Genomic DNA, 22,997 nt, shown 5'->3' on the forward strand with positions numbered 1-22,997 from the left:
ATGGTGGCCGTAAATTGTGGCCAGCTTGACAAATTTCTCTTTTGTTTGTGAGCCTCCCTATAAAGTACAAAAACGCGAGCGCTAGCACATCCTTGCTATGTTGAAGCATGCTTTACAACTTGTGTGAAAAGCGCACCGTTAAATAATAAAAATTGACTGAGTATGGGCACTCGACGAGGAAGCCGTATAATTGTGTCCAGGAGTGTAACATAAAATGTTTGGAAGCACTCGCGAGAAAAAAGGTCAGGACGGGTACACTAGGAGTGTATTTGCTGATCTGTACGACATGCATTATGCTACGTAAGCAGGGAGGGGGCTCCGGCGCCCTTAAAGAGATACCCCTCGCTAACACAGAGAGATTCACAGTCTATTTCGAAGTCGCGACCCCCGTCGTGTTCGATTCCGTTGACCAAGGCCATCACTGGGTATAATATGGGTGCTGCTCATATCTTTAATGTCGACACAGCCATCAAAACTATCCGAGAACACAAGCAAGGAATTATGGCTAAAATCGCTAAACTGGTGCGCCGCAAGCAAATTAGAGGTTTGCTGATGGTGATACCACCAATGATGGATGTCGTGCCAGTGGTGCCAGTGTGATTGGAGCGTTCGTATCAGAGGTAAAATTGTAGAATGTTCAACAAAGTTCAAACGTGCTAAAGACTACAATACTACAAATCTACCCGCTGTTGATAATGGACGTCATGGCTCATACTAACTTCCTCTGCGCAATATTCACAGCAGAACTGCTAAGATGAACAAGGGCACCGACAGGCCTGAGAGGCGAATGCTCTGTAATTGATGAGACCTCGGGGAGGGGGGGGGGCTCGCAGTATTTGACAGCACCAATAACCCCTATGACAAAGGTTTCAGCAGCGACCCCGACGTCCACCTCTTCAGTGACGAAGAGTATGATCTTGACGAATTTTTCATGGAAGAAGGCATTACTGCTCGTTTCTCTGCAGCGTCTGCAAAACTGAATTTGAGAGAGAAATTCAATGCTCGGCAGCTCCTCATTTAGAGTGAACATATTCAGAGACTGAAATGGTATATTATATTTAATCTATTGCAAGGACGATGGTCATTTTGTGCGGCTTTTGGCACTGCATCAAGCCGACCTTTCCGTAAACAGCGTGACGTCTTCGCGTAGAACAGGAGTGGCTCCAGTTTCATAAAGGTCGTTCCTCACTGAACCTTCCTTACCTAGCTGGGGGATCGTACCTGGACGTTCGAAACGTCACTAATGTTAATGTGGCATCATTTCATCGCTGCTTGCAAAAGGAAATTGCTGCGATATTACGGTGTTCGGAGCTCGCCATCCGGGTTCCTTTAAGCGCCATTGCTGCACGAATCGCAGGTGGTGTGATTGATGGCTGTATTGGATGTGTTGACGGGATGCTAGTAAAATCACGTAAAGAAGCCAGCAACGTCCGAGCCTATTTAAAAAAAACACTATTATCACATGGGGCTGAGCCAGTGATGGGTAGAAATGTACGGAAGAGCATTGCAAAGGAGGAATCACGGTGGGATATGTATTGGAGTACCTCATCATTTAGCAGTAAGAACTGCAGTACTAACGCAGTTTGCAATAATAATTGAAATATCTCGCGTTTCTTAGTCCTCCGGCGAAGCACGTGTCTTCAAATCCCGCGCCACTGTGTTTGCGCTCCAAAGGTGCCTATCATGCTTCAAAATCAGCAACTTCTCGAAGTTTATTGGGGTCAAGCGCTTTCACGTCGAGCGGAGCACGTGCTTTGCACTGCTGAAAAGTAGCTTGGCAGACGCAGAGGTACCAGCAATGAACCGGAGATCTGAGTACTCCTCGCTTAGAGCGATGTCCAAGTAGAAACTCACTCAATTATTATGTGACCATCTGCTTTTAACGGGTGGTGAGAAAAAGAGATGAAAAAATCATCTTATAGTCCAGCCTAATGTTTTGGACGCACTCTACAATAGCATGTCATGGTTATATAACAGGGTTTCTTTTCATTGTCCAAGATGACAGAAAACGTTTCCGCATCGGCAATTTCTAGCGGAACCGCGACAACAAGGTCGCCCGTTCTCGCGTCGTACGTCAACCAAGATGATGAAGTTTTTTCGATAGTCAGTAGTCCATGCATATCGCCAGCGGAGTCGTCGCGCTCGTCACCCTGGGCTATCAGAATAAGAGACACAGCTGCTGCCAGCCCAGCTCTTCAAGCTTCTGCTGAAACTACGTCGAGTCTATTGCGTAAGAAAGCTCGCAACATTGCTCCGGCTGCGAACAGAACCGCAGCACCTGCTTTCAATCGGATGGCTGCCACTTCCAGTCCGTCGAAGTCGAGACTGGAAGCAGGCTCAGTCCAAGCAAGTAAAAACCGTCAAACAAAGAAGACATGGTCAGGGTCAAAGACGATGCCAAAGAAGAGCAGTGCTTCTAGTGGGGCTGCTTCTCAAGTGCCGAGTACTGTAGCGAAGGGAATGCGCTGGACTGTGCAATTTACTAAGTTGGCACTTAAGTTCGCCAAGAGAACGAGCGACATCAAAAATATTCGTGCAGCATGGGGAGCAACGGTTAGAGCGTGTTGTGATCAAAGAAGCATAGGGCAAAGGCGAGGAGGGTTATGCGGCCACTGTTACCAAGCTCAAAACCAAATTCAACGCCTTTCGGAAAGCGTATCGGTTGAAACGGACTCGAATGCTGTCGACGAGCAATCGTGCTACTATGTCTCGCAGCGAAGAAGACGAAGCTAGAAATAACAGTCATGGAGTGTGATCATTCCCTGAAAAGCCAGCTAGCTATCCATTGAATCAAAGCGACGGTATTGATTCATCAGGCTGCAAGAAGACGACCTGCGACTCCCTGAACGTCCGGCCAGAGTATAGAAGTGAGTTGGGCAATGAGCACGCTGCATTGTGGCCCCTCTTGTGCGATGTTTTTTCGAGTAATTCAAGTCTGACTGGAGAGGCAATGTGAGTCGGGACTAAACGCGAGTGACGGCAGTGCTGGTAAAGACCTGGACGATGTGCAAAGTGACCCCGGCATTCAATCGGACGGCGAGTGCTCGGACACACTGAGTGACGCTCGGGCTCAGGCAACAGTCAGAGCGAAGGAGAAGCAACAGCAGCAGTCGTCTCGATCGCAGAACAAGCGTCCCGTTGAGCTCTAAAACGACACGCTTCCTGATGGCTTCAGCTGATTTGAGCGCATATTTGAGAGCCGCCAGGCGAATCACGCGACCACGATGACTGTCAGCCGCTTGGTTTCTACCATTGAAGAGTCGAGTGCTAAGCAACAGGAGGCGTCCTACGCTATTTGCCAGAGTATTGCCAGTCTTCAGCTGACGGCGGCAGCTCTGTTCAAGGATATGATGAAGCAGCTCAACACTCCAAACTCTACGTGACACGAAAATTGCTGATCGGAGTACTTCAATGCATTAGTTATTGCTATCGTAGTGGTAACAGTAGTTAGCATACGTGTCGCGCTTGCTTTCCGCCCGCTGCACCGGAACTTTAGTCCGATCCCAATTATGATTCTTGCCTGTTCCCGTTCTTCGTTATTCCTTACGATATCGAGTTCTTCCTTGTCGCCAATATCAATCAGAAGATTGTGAAGAATAACAGCTACGCAAATCATCCTTGCGTTAGTTTTGTGAGTACGGCGATCGGTAACGCCGTTAATCACTTTAAAACGAGCTTTTAAGTTGCCAAACACACATTCAACAAGAATGCAAGTAGATGACAGAATATAGTTGTAGCTACGAAAACGATTATGTTAGTCGTCACAACCAACCGGGCTTCAAAGTTGATGCATTAGCTCACCACCGCTTTTTTCTTGCTTAACATATTACGTTGCTCTCGTCGTAGGGAACCATTAAAAATGCCCAGATCTTGAAGCCGGAATCTCCCAGCCAATTGATCCCTGGGGGCACATCTATCGTGCTCGAGCTCCTAGAACTTCCGACTGGTTCCACATGGACACGGCCGAATTGGAGCTGCTAAAGACGCCGATGTACCGGAATTTGTTGCGGTAGTCTATGTTAGCCAAGTATTTGTACGCTGGCTTACCGCTTTTATCGTAAAATCCCTGTCATTTCATAAATAATTCTTTCTGTAACTCATTAAGCCGCATTCCATAAATTATTTGCTTTCCCTACAGACTACTCGTCCCAAGTGCTCACTTGGGCGACGTGTCCGAACAATGGTGTCATCAAAAATGCAAGCAACGCCCGAAAATTGACCACCGCGGTTTGAAAACCCTTCCGTCATTTCTCCCCATTTCTGGTCATCAATAGTATTACGAAAAACACACAACGTCGCCCATCCGTAGAGTAGCGCTTCAATTTTGTATGTATCTGAGCGCCGGAGTTCTTGACATCTTAAGCTGATTTGCTGCTCCACCGATTCTGTCTCCATCTTGACCGCATCCGTTGTCATAGTACGTTAGTAGCACATCCAGCCCGTAGTCAAACGTATATTGCGTATTCATGCCAGGTAACCCGTATTTTTAATAGTAGAGCGGCTCCAAGAATGCTTGAAGCTTGTCGAAAGAATCCGGAGAGCATCGAACTGTTCGGCGGTACGCCTTCAAAGACCGGTTGGCCTTCAATCGAGGAAAGAAGTCGGATCTGACAAACACAACCGCTTTTGGAGGGCGGCGTAGATATCTTCCGTCCACTGGGCTCAGCACAAAGATCACCGTGACCTTCCAAAGTGGCAACAGCGACAGTAGATATTCATCGACCATAATGCCTTCGAGCAATACGTCTGTAGTCATGCCATCGAGTGCTATCGGATCCACATTGTCTGTGCAAAAAACAGCTTTTAACATCACAATTCGATCATCAAGGCACACACTGTACGATTACCGTTCTCATCTTCACGATAGGCTTCTATTGCGACAGGCGTGTTGTCGGCCAGACTCCTGTTGATGACATCATCCACGTTCGTGTCGGCATCGCTATCGCCTTCACAGGCGTCCAGTCTATCGCTTCTCATCAGAGCAAGGAGTCTCAATCCCGTGTGCCAAACGTTGCCGTTCCAGACTGTCCGAAATAAGTAGCCCCTACTAGAAATTTCGTTCGCTACGGATTTGTTTCTGACAACTTATAAATAAAAGAAACGACCCACGGTATTTTTTCATACGACATTCCAAAAATAAATAGGTACTTAAAAACAAGTGAGTATCTATTTGGACGTCGCTCTTACAGCCTGCCATTAGCGCTTTCAATCGCAAAGTCAGTTCGCGTAACTGCGCTTTTGCCGGTGTTTCTGTTCTCTACTGTCTATTGAGCCTCTGGAGATTTCAAGGTGGTAGTTCGCTGGGAGCCCTGTCACGACGATCCACCGATGTAGATAACATTTTGACGGTTGGGGGCCAACATAATTTGTGATCATTCGTTGCAGTGTATCAGCACATGGGTAGCCCCACGTAGTCTCACGAATCCCAGTGCGTTACTGGACCCAAATATCAGTCTTAATCGGAGGCAACTCACCAAGGCAAACTTATTAACCCCTCCAGACCGGGAGCTGAAAAGAACTTTTAAACTGCATATGCAGCGTAATTAGCCTTGATATTTGTAGATAAACTTGGTTAGGGTAGATAGAATTCAGGATGTACACTAACAGAGTCGTGCTAATATAGCATATAAACTGCATAGTAAACAAAATTAGCGATTTTAGTACTGCAGTATGCAACTTATCACGGATAGTGACAGGCCACTTGCCGAACAGAACCAGGAGCCACACCAATACTCGTTTTCGAAAATTTAGAGAGTTAGACTTCCTTCACAAAAGCTATATACGAGGTAGGGGTGTCACCCCTAGATGGCTTGCAAATCCTGCTGAAAATTAGAGCAATCGCATGACACGCAAAATTCTAAGCGAAACCAGGACGATGATGTACTGACATCACCTGAAACTCTTCGAGTGTAAATAGGCCACTTGGATGCACACCGCGATGAGAACAGGTGCACCACCCTGAAGTTCAAGATAACACAGAACTAGCTATCCAACTTCCCCTGCATATATATGCAGCCTAAGTCATGTTTATTTGCAGCTTACCTCCTATGGGCTAGTACGGCGTCTCTTACTTGAAGCTGGGGTACCAGGCGTCGACGGTGTGTCAGGGCAGGTCGTCTCCGCTTTGCGTCGCACACGGATAGACTTGGCATTCTCGACAGAAATTAGTTTCCCATTGGCCCCCTCCTTGTGCCAGATATCCCAGCAAGTCATAGCAGCGCTGCGCACGTTGCGACGTGCTCTCATGCAGAGATAGGTCGGTCCGGTCTCGTTGCAGTCCTTGCAGAAGAAAGTGGTGGTGGAGGCGCGTTTGTTGTCAACTTGTAGAATGAAGCAAACTTTGCAAGATCGTTGCCGCCGCTTGTTCTGCGTATCTGCATTTCGCCATTCGTCACTTTGGCGGGCCATGTGTTCATTTTGGTGATTCGCCACAGGTAGAGGATCATAGGTTGGTATGGCGGGTGGTGCCAGCGTCCCAAGGCTGTTGCCCTCGTACATGTCAGCCGCGTTAAGCTGGGTGAGCTGGAGATGAAGCTCGATCCTGTATTTGACATGCGTCAGCGGCTGAGAAGTCTTGTTCTTGGGGGGGGGGCCTTGTGGATAATGTAGCCATTTACAATCGCCAAGTCGATCAACCCCAAAACGAGGGATTTGTAATATTTTCATGAATCGAAGCGCGCGTTGCAGCGATTAGCGCTGCAAACGCAGCTGATCATGGAAATCCACGCCAGCCATGAAGGCGTGATAGATCTTCACAACTTGAGGACACGGAGCTTCGACCTGCTCTGTCCCATCCCGACGCACCACTCGGTCAATTTCGCTGCTGCCACCAGTACATAGGAAATCCACAGGTCTAGAGCCCACCAGCAAATAGCTTTCATGTTGGCATCAACTTAGACTTTGCGATCTTATAGGAACCAGATACTACGGAGGATTCGTCAATAACAACCGTCGAGCTGGAAACATCAGCATCGTCACTTGCGTAGACGTCAGAAATATGAGGTGAAGTAGCAATAAGTGGCGACGCTGACCGCGGACGAGGCGGCAAGATCGCAATCGGACTTGAGCTAATTGCTAATGCTCGACGAGCACTCAACGGACGTGTTGGTGATACTGGTGCATGCTGACTTACCTTACCGCGCGTAGCTGTAGCAAATATAGCAACACATTAATCAGTTTTTTTACGGCATAGCATTCACTATAATATGCAGTATAACGTGCTACATAATATTCAGCTTACCGGAGGGGACATCTTCGTGAACCGGAGGCACAATTTGCTCTTGGGGTGATGCTTGTTTCTTTAAAGGCGTAGTGACGGAACGTGTGTACATAGTAAGCAAAAGCACATGATTAGATTCAATAGCATATAAAGCATGTGACTCAGTGCACCAGGGCCGCCCGTCGCATCTGTGTCTTGGTGAATATTGCAGCTTGTTCACGGGCAGCTCCGGCTTCGATGTCTCTAAAGGTAGTTCTGGCGAACAACTTGTTGGGCAGCCGCGAGCTGAGCATCACCGGGGGCGGTCGACGAAGCGCCAGCTGAACCAGTAGTCGGTGCGGATCCATGAGCGCGGCTTCGTAGCACTGTGTTGAACATTTTGTCAGTACATCTAGAAAATTAATAATAAATGGTTCATGTCCCGTTAGCGTCGTACTCGAGTAGCGTTTTCTCACCCAGGAAGTAATCGATGCCTAGAGTTCCTTCCGTGTGGCCGTGGGGTCGAATATACTTATATCGATCGTCCAGGCTTCGCCGTGATGGTGGTTTGCGTGTCCACCCATTTCCTTTGATCTCGCGCCATACCGGCTTGAATGACAAGTCACGTGCAGTGACTTCGCTGTCCCGCGGTACCATTTTTCTCGTCTTCACCATTTTGGGATTCACTTGGTCTCTGGCGCCGGAAATTCTCGAATGAGAGAGATTTTGAAATGGCAGAGGCTCTGAGAGCCACTTATTTGGTAGGTACGTGACAGTTTCCTTTATGAAATGATAAACATCAGTTACAATTTCAACCAGCCTGTACAAACCAATTTTTAGGATTTCTGAAAAGACTTGGTGTTTGTTTGAAAGGGTGTAAAAACGCGAGAGCAGAAACGACACATATTTTTATCTTAGTGTTTGTAATCCGACGTGTCGGGGGAAAGGGCACCAATTCAAATTTAAAGTAAAAATCGATTAAACGGAATATATTCAGCTTAAGCCTTCAAATCTAAGCTGCATTATGCAGCATCCGGTCTGGAGGGGTTAATGACACGGACAGCCGACGAAACGAAAAATCTTTGTAGTCTAGTTGTGACGTATGACTGCGAATTTAAAAGGGAACCCAATGTCTGTCGATGGTCTGTCGCCACCAATGATTCATGCACGAGTGTATAGTCAGTATAATCACCTGTAGAAGATCGCAACCAGGTTTTCAAAGTGATGACACTCCACGCGCGATGGTGCCTGCATTCCAAAGTGTAACACGTGGTCTGTCTAGTAACGTACAATTCGTTGTTTCCAAATGTTGAGCCAGACATCGTCAACATAGCCCGCTTCGACCTGCGACAGAAATAAAAGCTCTATTTTTCAAAACTTGTAGTCTATCTCGCTTATCGCATTATTGACAGACATGGATACTTGACAAAACCCTTTGTGCGACACAGATGCCTGCAATATTCATGGTTGCCGGATGACCTCCTTCGGAAGCGTTATTCGATGAGCGGGAGCCTGAACGTCTTCATTATATATCACAGACACAGTAGCACGGACCTTCTAGGACAACTCATTACGAGAGCATTCTACATTGCAAAATTTCGATTTATCAGAAACACCTGAGGGATTGGAATGTCATTACGCGATTGCAATTTGAGAGAGCTGAATTCGTGCCCATTCGTAGTCTACAAAGTCTTTTTACATCGAAATGACTACCCGATGTGAATTGTAGTTTTATTCCGGTCAGGTACACCATCCTCTCTAATTAGTTATGCCATGCCTAATTTTGGTGTTGAGGTGCGCAGAAGTTTGGATATTTAGTTGCCCGTTACTTAAAAACTACTCGCTCATATTTCAAACCAAGCATGCTAGAATAAAATAATTGCAGAGATCTTTCCAAAAACGGTGTTTTTGTGTAGAACTGACGAGTCTTCTTAATATATATCAGCTTTGTGGCGTCACTAAAGCACGAATGTACAACCAATTTCGAAGCACGACTAATTAGAGTGAACGGTGTACAATCCATCGATACAACGCCGTACTGCCTTCGATAAACTGAACAGCACCCACAAGAGCAACGCAAAGATCGGATAGACATCGTTTGAAATCATGCTTGTATCGAACGTAAATTAATCCTTCCTGCAGTCAGTACAGCAATAGCTTCATGCGAGATAACCCTCTCGACACAGCACCCTTTGCGCGGCTTAGTTCGCTGTACACGTCCCTCGGTATAATTACTATCCCCGATTCTTTAACGAACACTCACCCTATAGTATGTCTAGCCGTTGTTCCGGTTTCACTATCCACTTCAATGACAGCACGTACTGTAGATTGGGTGATGAGACGACGAAGCGTTATTCTGGTAAAAATCTCGAGCTCGATGCTGGAGATTCCAAACAACTTTGCCTTCAGCATTGAGCATGTGAGCAAACTAAGCCTCCATGGACACTCACACTTTCTTGAACTCGATTTTAGACGAAAGCTTAGTACATCTCGCGGTAGGATCAAGCGATACCATGGCGGTCGCAACCGTAGCTAAAAATACGATATTGCTCGCGCTTGTCGTAACTTGTGCCAGTGCTGACGTGCAAAGCAATTTAATGCTTTTATGTTATCTTGGGCGATGTGAAAGCTTGCTCGCCAAAACAAAGCAGATGCCATGGCTTCACTTGTTGCCCCGCCCCCCTTACTTGGACCTTTGAAGCTGAGAAGCGGACCCAAGCGGTTAAGACTTGACGATTTATGGCAAACGTAAGGGCAACTTGTGCGTCTTGAAAGTAAGATGGGTCAAACGTCACCGGTTTATGGCCAGCAGTTGACATCTGCGGACGGGCTCCGAGCAACGAAAACAACGTTTTCCAGAGCGCAGCGGTGAACCGCGGGTCCCGTTTTGAGCCAATCGTCCACGGGAGCCTGTGATAGCAAAACACGCCATCGACGAACAACCTCGCGGCCTGTTCGCCTGTGACGGTAACGGGCATTGACGTAAGATGTACCATCTTTTTCAGCCGACACACGAGCACCAAAATCCCAGTGTTGTCGTGTCCGTCGGTGGGAACCCAAAGATTTTGTCAAGACTCATCGACTTCAAACAATCAGACAGTACGGGCAGGCTCTGTAACGGAGTCGAAGCGTGACCGGCGGGTTTAGCACGCTGACATGGTTCGCATGTCTTTACGTACCTGGCAACCCACTTGTACATGTAGGTCCGCCAGAAGGCCTGTGAAATAGACAGGAAGGTCTTCTCACGGCCCAAGTGTCCACCGGAGGGCGCATTGGGCGCCTTCGCAAGAATGTCAAACTTCAGATCCTCGTTACGACCACCAGTGGAGGATCACTAGGCTCCACCCGGTAACAATGGAGGCCATCCTTTTAATCATATCGGCGGAGCCGGAAACGCTGTCGCGACGAAAGCCAATTGGACTTTGCGCTCGTTCTTTCGGCTAGAAACTTGACAGCAGGCGCGACAGCCTCACTGTTTCGATACGCCACGCGTTTCCGATCATATAGAGCCGTTGTCACCCGTGTGATGTGGGCCAACTCGTAGTCTGGACGCCGCGAGAGGGCGTACAAAAGCACGTTGAGCTTGCCCGGCTTGTACTCGACGCGGAAGCTGAACTCCGCGAAGAAAGACGTCCACCTCGCCCTCCGTTGGGAGAGGTGAGGCGCAGTTCGTTGCCGTCCGCAAGGATGCGTGGTCTGTGTAGATCACAAAGGGTCATGAGCTCAGAAGATGTACCCGAAACCTTACAAGAGCATACTTCATTGCCGGGAGCTCCTTGTTGTGAACAGGGTTGTTCGTCTGCATACTCTGTCACCAAAGGATACACCAGATAGTGGGGGTTCTTAAGAATCTCAGAGCCTAAGCGCGCTTGATGCTGCTTGCTCAACGTCTCTAGGACGCCCTCGTCCAAGCCAGAAGAGTAGGTCATTTCTATCCGAGTGGTTGCTGGTCTTGTGAGTGCCATCTCAGAAATCTCTCCAGCCTTCAGGCTGGCCAGGAAAGCCTTGGCAGTCATTTCCTCGAGGTTCAGTATCTCTACAACATCTGGCAGCGGTTGAAAGTGGACATCAGCTATAGCACTCTTCCACCGGCCGCGTCGGAGTAGCCCGTGCCCTGGACTCCAAGTCGCTTGGTGACGTTGTCGTCGACGGCGACCGTGACGTTCCCACGTCTGGGGATGTCGTGGAGCCGAAATCCGAGACACTCGAGGCCTTGTGTGAAACAATGTTACCCACACTGGAAGCACATCCCGCGTCTTCCTCTTTAGTTATAGTATGGGCGATCTCGTGTGGTACTATCTTACCCACAAAGGAAGCGTATCCGACGTCTTCCTCTTCAATTTAGGTCTGGGCGACCGTGTGTGGAGCTATGTTACTCATCTTCGACACGCTATTACCAACGTTCGAGCAGCTGCGGCTGTCTACGGAGCTATGCCTCACTCTTGTAGATCTAAGCTACCCACTTGGCCAGCGCCACCACCATCGAAGCTTCCTCGGAGTCGTCATATACGTCGACGACTCCCAAGCATCTGCAGGATGCTTCGGTACCCAGGCAGCCCTTGTGGGCGCCCCGGGTTCTGACAGAGGTGGGAACATGACTCACCAATGCTCTGTCGGACTGCGCAGGGCGGCTGGCACCGATTGCCTTGCCTCGCCAGTCGATTCAGGGCTCGTGCTTCTCAAGCCAGGGCATGCCCAGGATCATATCATATGAATCCATATCAAGAACAGTGAACTGTTCGAGACTGTCAAAGTCTTCAAACTTGACGGCCAGATCCACTTGGACGTTGAGGTCAGTGACGACCTTCCCGTCGGCCAGTCGCACTGACACCGTCCCGTTGCCCTTGCTTTCTCTCAAAGCATCGGACAACTTCTTGCTATTACGAGGAACCGTCTGGCGGCGTGAGAAATTCTTCGACGCCCCAGAATCGATCAATATTCTAAAGAGATGATCGTATCCCCGTACACATCCGTGTACTACGAGCAACCCGCCGCTGCTCTTCGCCAATTCGAGAGTGCGAAGCCTCTCGGGGGCTAAGTCCCCGTGGTACGCGCCACCCGCGCACCCATCACGAAGACTTAGTTCTTCCCCAGTAGGGTGCCCCGCCCCTTCTGGCTCCCGGCGTTCCCCTGTCCCCGGGATCCTGGCTTCTGCCAGCGACCCTTGAGGACGGGCTTGGGGAAAGACCGTCTGCGGTGTCTTTTCGCGGGACAGTCGCGCTTGACGTAGCCCATCTTCCCACAGCCAAAGCAGCGGATGTCACGCTGTTCGGCGGACCCGAGCTCCATGGGAACTTTTCCGTTGGGGCTCGTTCGACCGGGAGTCGACAGGGAACTCCCAGGCCACGCTGAGGCCGGCGTACGCGCCTGGCGATGGCTGTACGCTTCCTGAAGAGCCACTCTTCAAGGGTGGTTGACTGCACCCGGAACAGCTGAGTGCACGCGGGACCCACTCGATAGGCCGTTCATGAACATAGTCATCTTGATGTGTTCGTTGAGTGGGTTTCTCACTAGGGACGCCGTGGTCTCCAGCATCTCTTGGACATACTCGTGCAGCTCACGCCGCCCTTACTTGCATGAGAGGAAGCGCGAGCGCTGGTGATACTCGTAGTTCGCCGGAAGGAACGCGACTCGGAGCTGTTCACACAGCTGAGCCCAGGATGTGAAACATCCAGGGGATGTTACCTCCCGCGTGTACACCCAACCCTTAGCACGACCGCTAAGGTTGGAGAGTGCAAAAGCAGCACGAAGTTGTTCGGTCGAGATCAGAGCCGCATCCATCGCGAGCTCTACCTCGCGAACTCAGAAGTGAAGGTTCTCACCTTCCTTCCCTTCCTACGACTTCACCTTTAGCCGTATTGGCTTTGGATGTGGCGGCCTTGCTTCCGCCACCGGAGCCTGCAGATTTCCCCGTACATTTTGCGATTAGCTCTCGCTCAAAGCCATCAAATGCATTGACGCGCTCGAGCTACTCGACCGGCGTTGACGCCACCAGGCTCTACAGGACCTCCATCCCGAAGATGACAGGCATCTTCCGAACCGACTCGAGCTGTGAGTCGTTCAGATTGGAGAAGTCGTTCCTATACATCGCGACGAACTTCAGAGAGGTCCCAGTAGGCTACCCGCGTTGGCGTGGATAATCAACAGATTGCCCGTGTGACGTGGTCACACAGCACCTTGCGCTTGAGGAAGTCAGCTTCCAAGAGTACTCAAACTTTCAGTGAAGAGTATTTAACAGGTCCCTTTCGTCGAAAGGAACGAAGTGTCCAGTTTCAGGTAAGTTGTAAGCTGAATGTATTTGTAGGTTGGCTAAGCTTGAGTTAAATATACAAACTAAAAGCCACCTATACTTAAGCTATGTCATTAACCAATGGTTGGCCTCTGACGGCCCTGGTACCATGTACCAGGTATCCTAATTTGATGTGTCACACTTTATGTAACCAGGGATACACTTTGGGTACGTACCCCGTTATAGGCCCGATTTCTTCTTTCCCCGTAGAGCGTCAACAAACCGGATGCTTATGGCGACAGCGCCTCGGGAAGCGGTGAACAGGGCCAATAGGTTCTCCATAACCGCCACACGGAACAGTGCGGTTGTTGGTAGCCATGAGTGGCGTTCTGGCATAAAAACAGAAACTGAGGATACAGAAGGAAACGGAAGGAGTACTAAGGCACATAAATGCTCAGTCCTTCACCCATTCCACCGAAACGGAGTAGCATTAGACGCACTCCCTGGGAAAATGCTTGTAGCCATATACGTGTTTGCACTTGGTCGGCACTTTGATAACCATTTCATGCAACAACAGAAAAGACAAACGATAGAAAAGAAAGTGTAATGGGTGACTCAAACCCAGTCGTAGTGATTGATGATTCAAACCCTGAACAAATAGGCAAAAGTAAGAGTAATATTGACTAACACGTCGTCAGACTAATTCTAAATCCTGATATCTGGCTTGAACAGCAAATAGTCTGGCTTTACGTTTTGAGCTCAGACTATTTCGCACATATACTTATTACCGTAGACAGTAGCATCCAAATCTTCTAGTCCTATAGAGAATTGCCGGCAGCTCACGAACTTGACACATGCATCACTATAGCCCGATCTTGAACGCTCGCAGACAAGATCGGCTTAAGCATTTTCACAAACAAGCCGCCTTGGTGCTCTTGACGTTACAGAGCCGGTTCGATCTGCGCAGACCACACAAGGGGGTAGATACGTCTATTACTAACAAGCGCATAGATGTGAGGGTTCAATGAGCAGCCATAACATATCAACCGCCACCACGGCGAAGTGTATAGCCCAAAAAGAGCGGAGGTCGCCGCAGCACGTGCGTTTGCTAAGAATCTGCGGTTGTGAGTGAATGGATGAAAGATTCTTTCAAATGATTGAAAATAACCCCCACTCTTAAGTAAATAATACCCTAGTTGTAGTCGTAATCATCGGTGGTGCATGTATACGAACGCTGACAGCTCACAGAACGCACTCCCATGAAGTCGTCGTCCATGACCACTGGATAGTTTACCATCAGTTCGCTAACGTGATATCTGTCGCTAGTATTTGAAGCCCGCTCTAGTTGTTGAAATAGACATGACACGCCCTTGGTAAAGTACAATGGCTGCCAGTTTATGTGGCTTCGAGGATGCCGCCAAGCGAGCTTGCTTTTTTAATTATCTCGTTGTGTCAAGGCTTAGGTAGGGAAAACCCAGGACGTATATCTGGCCTTGCTTCCGCGCCCTTTGCTTTGAGAGCTTAACGTCTTTCATATGGACCACTGGCTTTGTTCGGAGGTCCACCGTCTTAGATGGCGTCTTAGATGGCTCACATTTGGCTGAAGGCGACTCCATTGTTTGCCGCCAAGCCTGTGTCAGTGTCTGTGCCGTCGTTGCTGGCCCCGAATTAGGACTCCCATTGTGGTTGAGCATAGATTCTGTTGTGGCGCTAGACGGTGTGTTGGTGTAGAAGACCCCCCTTCTCTTTTTCTTCAAGCTGTCGAATCAACCTCATTGACTCCAATAGATTGACGGGAGTAATTTCAGATGCGCTTTCACTTGCTAATTCGTCGCTATCGTCGTTCGACTCTGATTCGGAATCTGCCGTTTTTTGCGATGAAGCGGTGCCCATTTCTTGCATACTCTTACGTACTATTTCCAGCCATGACTGTAATGCCATGTAAAATTTTGGGCTAGATAGTCGAGATAGATAATCCAGCACAGGTTCAAATGCAGCTTCCACGTAGAACTACCTTCTTCAGAAGTCAGAACGACAACGTTCGCACGCTCACGACGCCGCATTTTTACGTAATCCACGCGTTTTGACAGGCGAGTTGTGTCGAGATTTTTCCTCCAGCGGCACTGGTTCTCCTTCTCCCAAAAGTGAGCCTCTTGCTCCAATTGTGCTGCTTCAAGAGACTCCTTTGTTGCTTTAGCGATATGTCGCTTTGTGTGTTACTTCTACATTGTGTATTTCTAGCGTTACTTGTCGTAGACTGAGCATTGAGTAAAGTCGCCATACAAGGATGACTCGGGCGTATCTTTCATTTTGTCTTGAACTGACTGCAACAACGCTATTCCACGACTGAAGGCTTCATTGAGCTTCGCCATTCCAACGTGGCCAAATACTTAAAGCCGGCATTTTTTTAAATTGGTGTTTTTGCGCGGTGATATCCGTCAGGTGCTGGCAAGGTAGATGATAGGTGCAGTAGAATTGGCAGGACAGCCCCACGCGAAGTCATTACACTGGAAAACGCTTCCTTGTGTGCCTATTTCTCATTAACCCACGTCAGTTAGACGTTTGGCAAATGTGTTCTGAGCCTTTCGTAACTCGTACTTAAGTGGATTAGTTTTTAAAACAGATTTGCGCAATTGCGTGGGTGAGAACCGAGCGGGGAAATTCTGAGTAGTACGCACAATAATTAATGCACAACCAGCCCAACTCTCTAGATTTTGTATGTTATTAATCAACTTGCTCCCAATTGGCCTTTTCAGCGAAGGTTTTGAGGGTTTTTATCTAAGTATTAGAAAACCCTCAAAGTGCTTGGTTTTCAAATTATTGGTAACGTAAATCGCCACTTAAGTGCGTGATGCCAAATGCGTGCACCGTGCATTATTTCTGCCAATAATGTTGCTTAATTTAGAAATGGTCCAATCTTATTGGTCGATGATGTCATTATCAGTTTATTGCGTGCTTCTTCCTCTGGAACTAAATTGGTCATGTTTCTATCTTTTTAGACAGGTATTTGATTGTATCAGCCACGGTCACTCACGTCGTCACAGGGGCCATGGGAGCGGAAGAGGAAGATACTGCTACGGAGAGAATAACGCTGCGGCGCGGTGGGCCTACACGACTACAGACCTGAAGACAGCTCTAAATAAGGAGAGAAGTACGCCGTCGTATCGCGCATGACAAACATCCCTGTGAGGACACTGTTTAAGAAAGCTAAGGACCAGATAAAGGCAAGTCTCTATCAGGCAGCCGCCGCGGCACCAAGCCAGCGCTGCCAGCGGAGCTAGAGGCGGACTTAGTAGAGTGGGCTGCTGCTATGCAGCGGGTTGGTGTACCCGTTGGTCCTTCTGCCATTCTTGCCAAGGCTAGCGAAGTATACCTAGCGATGCAGCCCATTCCAACGCGGCACACAGCACCGCCAAAATCGCTCACGACGGGTTGGTATCGTCGTTTTATTGAGCGGCATCCGATCCTGACTCCACGAATCGCACAGCAGATCGCCCGCGTCAGAAACCGTGTTGGAGCGGAGGCAGTGCGGGGTCTATTCTACACGATGACGCGACTCGTTATCGAACACAAACTCCATAAGAGTCGCGTCTACAATATGGACGAGACAGCTTTTATGCCAGAGGCATCGTCTCGGAAAGTGGTCGCCCTAAAAGGATCATCTAACGTGTGGACACAAGAGCCAAAAGCAAACTTCCACATGACCGTGGTGGCTGCGGTGAATGCTGCTGGCGAAACAGTGCCTCCGCTCATTATTCTACCAGGCCAGCGCATCTACCGCCTTGAAATGGGTATGATCTCTATTGACAACACTTCTGTGACTGGAGCGCCGAAGGGTTTCAGCAACGCGGGCATCTTTAAGCTGTGGCTAAAGTTGTTTGATGCCCACTTGACAAGATACAATGTGCAGCGTCCAGTAGTATTGGTGCTGGACAACAGTTCCGCACACGTGGGAATCGGTAAGTTTTGTTTTGGGTCTCTCAAAACCAAAAAGTGTTTTGTATTCATCAGTTTTAACGGGTATTATATTACAGGTGAAGTATCAGCGTCCTCGGACAAAGGGATTGAGCTCGTCGGCCTTCCGCCAAATGCGACACATCTGTACCAGCAGCTTGATGTGGCTATGTTCAAGCCGTTTAAGACCATGGTGAAAAGGGCTTTGCAGGCCAAGTTACATGTCAGCTCGGATTGTACGGGATCAAAGTCCGACGCAATCGACATTACGTGCAAAGCGTACAGGAGTAGCCTAATGCAGACTCCCCACAGCGCTATCAAAGGCTTCCGTACCGCGGGACTGTACAGTGCGCGCGGAAATGATAGACGAAAACTCGATTTCGAGCCGATTTTTGTCAATTCAAAAGCAATGAATTTGGGCTTTATATCCAATCCGGAGAACACCATTACGGTTCTTTTAAGGTACTGTTTGTTGTAATCCGCAAAGTAACGGCTGAGAAACACTTCAAAATATGCTGTTGTGTTGGAACCCCCTGCGCGAAAAGTGTAGCCTAAGTCCTAAATTCTGCTTGTTGGGAGACAACGGTGCTGTTTACAAGGACCCCCTGGCTTGTAGTGAATAAGTATGGCCTAACAGAAGTCGTTATGCATTTGTTGTGTCATAGTGTGCTGTATAGGGATGGGTAGAGGGGCATCGCTGTCGGACAAGGAGAAGGGAAGTATTTTGGCCTACAAGGAGGCAAACATGTCCACTAACGCAATTGCTACGCGTGTGGGACGTTCCAGGAAGGTAGTGAACAACTTTCTAAAGGATCCAGAGACATATGGAACCAAGAAGAGCTCCGGTAGACCAAAGAAAATGACACAGACAGCGGAACGCCGCTTACTGCGTGAGGCCTCTAAGAGGGGGGTAAGCGCTCGCACGTTGAAGGATTCGCTTTATCTGCCGATATCCATCCGCAGGGTGCAGGAGGTGTTGCACAACTCGGAGAACATGGTCAACCAGAAACGGTTGGCGTGCCCACCTCTCAAACCTCATCACATTGCTGACAGGTTGAAGTGGGCGGACCAGCACGTTGAACATGGGACTCTGTTGTGTTCTCTGACGAGAAAAAATTCAACCTAGATGGTCCAGACGGCTATCAATATTATTGGCGTGATCTACGAAAGGAGAGAGAGATTTATTCGAAGCGGCAGTCTGGCGGTGGCAGTGTGTTTGTTTGAAGAGCATTTAGTTCCAAAGGAACGTCTGAATTGGCCTTCCTGGAAGGCAAACAAAATGCAGAGAAGTATATCGACACATTAGGCGACTATCTGTTCCCCTTTGCGCACCTCTATCACGGGCTAGACTTTGAGTTTCAGCATGACAATGCCTCCATTCATACGGCGCGAGTGGCGAAGTGGTACTTAAAGGACCAAAGGGTGCGTGTCATGTGGTGGCCAGCCAAGTCTCCTGACTTAAATCCAATCGAGAACTGGTGGGGAATTCTTTCGAGAGCCGTGTACATCAATGGCAAGCAGTACGACACGAAGGAGGAGCTCGTGGCGGCCATTAAGAAAGCCTGGGATGAAATTCCTCTGTTGAAGTTAAAAAGTCTTGTAGCATCGATGAAAAAACGCTGCATGGAGGTGTACAAACTGGAATGGCATAAGACGAAGTACTAAGCTGCCTAGTCAAGGTCGTCACGGTGGCTACAAAACATGAAAACAGAAGATAAGTGCTGATACATTTTGTTCGTCTATCATTTTTGCGCAGGGGGTTTCAACACAACAGCAGATTTTGAAGTGTTTCTCAGCCGTTACTTTGCGGATTACAACAAACAGTACCTTAAAAGAACCGTAATGGTGTTCTCCTGATTGGATATAAAGCCCAAATTCATTGCTTTTGATTTGACAAAAATCGGCTCGAAATCGAGTTTTCGTCCATCATTTCCGCGCGCACTGTATCCACTATCATTAGTAAGCATGCAAAGACGTCTCCGGCTTTTTGCGAGTGGCGGGTCACGCGGAGATGTCGACAAGGCTGCTTGGCTAAAGAGAAAGCGTGAAATTCAAGAAGAGGTGCGAAATAATATTTTGCTTCTTCCTCCAGCACCCTGTGTCAAAGGAAAGAGACCACGCGTTACCGTGGACTTCGAAGGGCGTCTTATCACGCAGGAGATGCTGCTTCAAGGCGAAATGTAGATGGTAGCCAAACTGTGCACGTAACTGGTCACATCAAATACAACCCTCACGTTTGACAATCAAGCACATTGCTCCAAAGCGTCTGTTTTAAGTGCAAAAATATTCCTCTTAAAACCCAAGCAGTCAAATCAGCACCTGGGCCTCTACATTTCTCACTATGGGATTGTTTACAGCGAGCCCAAAATTGCGCACTAAAGTGGCAAATTACGTTAGTAGCTATTCTGCTTATAAAAAACAGATTAAATGAAATAGCTTTTTTTTTTAACGAAAGTACGTTTTTCAACTCTATAATAATATCTTTGTGAATAATTAATAAGCCCTTGCAGTCGGCGACACAGCATTCGCTGTCCGACTCGACCAAATTGAAGTGGGACAGGTGTTCAAACACCGCCTTTTTAGGTTGCCTAAAAATTCTGACCAATGCTATCTTCACCCATAGCGCCGTCGCTGGTCGACGACGCCGTGTGCATGGCCGCTCTGCGCGACCTCCTGAGTATCCTGCCGTCCAACAACAGCGCATCCCAACGTGAGGCTTCCTCGCTGTCTCTGGTCGTGAACTTCCGACACGTGGCTGTCTCTTCTGTCCAGCAAAGGTTGCAGAGTGTGGCGGCCATGGAGAGCTACTCGCATTCTCTGCAGCGCTATCCACTGGTAAAGCAGGCTTTCTGGGAGCAAGTGTTAGCCTCGGAGCTTATGTTGGGAGGATCCACGACTCGCAGACAGCAGCTGCAGCTGCAGCTACGCGATGGTCGATTCCCGAGACTTGTGTTGGATTTCTCGCGGCGGAAGGTCACTGTGGAGCTGCTGGAGGCGCTAGCACAGTTCTTGGAGACGCAGCAGCTGCAGCTGGCGTCGATGCAATCCCAATTCTCAGGGGTGAAGCAGGAGCGACATGTGGGGTCTTTTATTCGACTGGTGCCTGTAGCGCTAAAGTTCGTGAGGTGTCGGCTCACAGTCGAGTTGATAGAGAAGCTCAAGTCGTTGCTGTTGAGGGAGAAACGGGTCGATGGGCAGGGAACGAGGGTGAGATACTGCGTCACGTCGCTGGATTTGAGTGAGAACGCAATGAAGAGCGAGGAACTCACGGCACTGGCAGACGTGCTGTCTGAATGTGGGAAACGGAGACGACGCTGTCGGGAGATGCCTCTGGAGGAGCTGAAGCTGGAGAACGCACTTTGTCGGACACTCACAACGGAAACCTGGGCGGCGTTCCGAGCGTTTGTAGGCGCAGCATTCGGTGTTAGTGCGGACTGTAAGACGCCGTTAAAGAAGTTGTCGCTGGCGAACAACTCGCTGAGTTATCGTCACGTTGGTTGCATTTGCTCGGCGTTGAGAAGTGACACGACTGCGCTGAAGGAATTGTCCCTGGCTCACACTTTTTCGATCGTGGACCCTGAGGATCGGAGAACTTGTTGGCAATGGCTGGCAGTTGGACTGCGGTCTATGATTCCTCAAGAAGGAAGGACTGGACTGCGGAGACTGGACTTGTCGGGGAATCCGCTGTTTCCCATGGATAGCGAAGCGTGGATCGAGGGACTTCGTGACCCACAAGCGACAGTTACTCAGTGGCGGGTGGAAGGTACACCTCGTCCACTGCGACCCAAGCTAGGGTCTAGAGTAGACGTAGGAATACTTCGCTGCCTCTTGTCTAGCAGCACAGAACTGTACTCATCGCCGAGTGAATCTTCTCCACGCCTGCGTATCATTGAGAATGAGGTCAAAGCGGCAAGTCTCGGGCAAGAATCGATGGAGTGGGAAGTGTTATCCTCTCTTGACGGTGATCCTGCATGGCTCTGCGTTGTGGTCCCCGGCTTCGGAGTCGTCTGGACTCAATCTAAGTACGCAATGTCATGGGAACATACGGAGGATGGCTTTATCCCTGGTTCAGCATCACTATCAGAGCTTGTGATGAACGACATGGCGGCTTCTTTGACTACTACCGAGGCTCTGGAGCGATTTGTTGGTGGTTTTGGAGGCGGATTGCGGTGTTTAGAGCTTCGACGAAACGCGTTGTCTGCCATGGACCTCGACGCGATTCTGTCTGACTGTCAGCAGCTTAACTCTCTGGACGTAGAAGGCTGCAGGATTCTGCAACTGCAGCTACTTGTGGACGCTCTAAACAGAGATCTCGGTCGACATCTTCGGACGTTGAACCTCAATGCCAACCTCGTTGGTGCTGACTCTATTAACGTGTTAGCAGCAGCTCTACGTGGTCAAGTGCAGGACAATGTCCCAGTATTACAGGAACTACGCGTGGCACACAACGAAATCGGTGCCAACGGTGTGCGTCACCTTCACGCCGCATTAGAAGCCAACAAAACGATGACGTTGGTGGAGCTGGATCTGCCGAATGAAGACGCAGACGCGCCTCGACGACCTGATGACGATGAGTACATTCAGCTGTATCGAACGCGATGTATGCGGCTTGATGTGTCTTTCCAGAACGAGTTTTTAGGGATTTCTCCACTGTCAATGGACCGCAAATTTACTTTCTTGCTGGCGCTAAATGCTCAGGATCTGGTCCTGGGTCGAGGCATCTGCAGCGTCATCTTTAGTTATGCAGCTAGCGAGAAGCGGCGACGCATACTCTGGAACTCCTCGCACAGTTAATCAATTTAATACTTCGGGGAGTACACTGATGATGCTCGGTACTGCGTAAGTCGCTTTTTGTTGTCTCGCTCAACGTTCGGCTTATTGTGCCTTTTCAAACTTTTGGCCAATCTGACCTTTTACTAAACAAGGGTGGGTAGGGCTAAAGGTGGGATTTGAGGACGAACTGGCCACTAAATAAAATGATATTTGACCGATAACACTGTTTGATTTTCGACTATGATCCAATAATACTTGCTTGTGGAGGCTCCGATTTGGTCTAAAAGGTACCTTTTAACAAATTAAGGGCGGAATGGTCAGTATTTGCCGGCCATTTACCCTTACGTAAGGTCCACAACAGATTGATTTTAAATCAATTATTGGCTACTCATCAGACATACGCTGGCGAGGCATTGTTTTGCAGTATGTCTACAATATTGAGATCAGCGTAGTTGCCGGGGTATTGGGCGTCTCGGCCAGAAGCCTTCGGAGATGGTACCATCTCTTCAAGACAACAGGAAATGTCGACGACACCCGAAAGAATAAGCGGTCATCTAAATGGCCGATTGAAGTGCAACAATTTGTTCGAGTATGTAAAGCAACACTCCTGCTTTTACTTCCGAGAGCTGCGTGAGGTATTAAAAGAGAAGTTTTCAACCCAATTCTGCTGTTCCGATTCGACAATTTGTCGTGCTTTACGGTTCGATTAGTGGCTAACGCGAAAAGTGCTGACTAAAAGAGCTCGTGAAAGTCTCCCAAAAGAGCGCCAAGAGTATGTGAACAGGTTATTGCCTTTCTACAGCGGGCCAGATCAAATCGTGTTTGTCGATGAAACTTCAAAGG

At 48.8% G+C, this 22,997-nt stretch overlaps 3 protein-coding genes across 3 annotated transcripts; all 3 read left to right on the top strand.

The window, feature by feature from the left end:
• PITG_05319 (uncharacterized protein) lies at nucleotides 1–3,149 on the top strand (the record flags this gene model as incomplete). Its single annotated transcript, XM_002998940.1, has 7 exons — nucleotides 1–9; nucleotides 367–544; nucleotides 867–966; nucleotides 1,619–1,674; nucleotides 2,034–2,069; nucleotides 2,105–2,443; nucleotides 2,995–3,149. 7 exons carry the CDS (start codon nucleotides 1–3, stop codon nucleotides 3,147–3,149), a joined length of 873 nt encoding a protein of 290 aa, XP_002998986.1.
• A 16,884-nt stretch (nucleotides 3,150–20,033) lies between these two features.
• Nucleotides 20,034–20,619, top strand: PITG_05320 (uncharacterized protein; the record flags this gene model as incomplete). The annotated part of the gene is made up of 2 exons (XM_002998941.1): nucleotides 20,034–20,508; nucleotides 20,594–20,619. The coding sequence occupies 2 exons, from the start codon at nucleotides 20,034–20,036 to the stop codon at nucleotides 20,617–20,619; spliced, it is 501 nt and encodes a 166-aa protein (XP_002998987.1).
• Nucleotides 20,620–20,705: 86 nt separating this feature from the next.
• PITG_05321 (uncharacterized protein) lies at nucleotides 20,706–22,220 on the top strand (the record flags this gene model as incomplete). The annotated part of the gene is made up of 2 exons (XM_002998942.1): nucleotides 20,706–21,130; nucleotides 21,218–22,220. The coding sequence occupies 2 exons, from the start codon at nucleotides 20,706–20,708 to the stop codon at nucleotides 22,173–22,175; spliced, it is 1,383 nt and encodes a 460-aa protein (XP_002998988.1).
• Between the last annotated feature and the right edge of the window lie 777 nt (nucleotides 22,221–22,997).

This window comes from Phytophthora infestans, genomic scaffold (genome assembly GCF_000142945.1).
Source record: "Phytophthora infestans T30-4 supercont1.7 genomic scaffold, whole genome shotgun sequence".
In the NCBI taxonomy this organism is placed as follows: domain Eukaryota; phylum Oomycota; class Peronosporomycetes; order Peronosporales; family Peronosporaceae; genus Phytophthora; species Phytophthora infestans.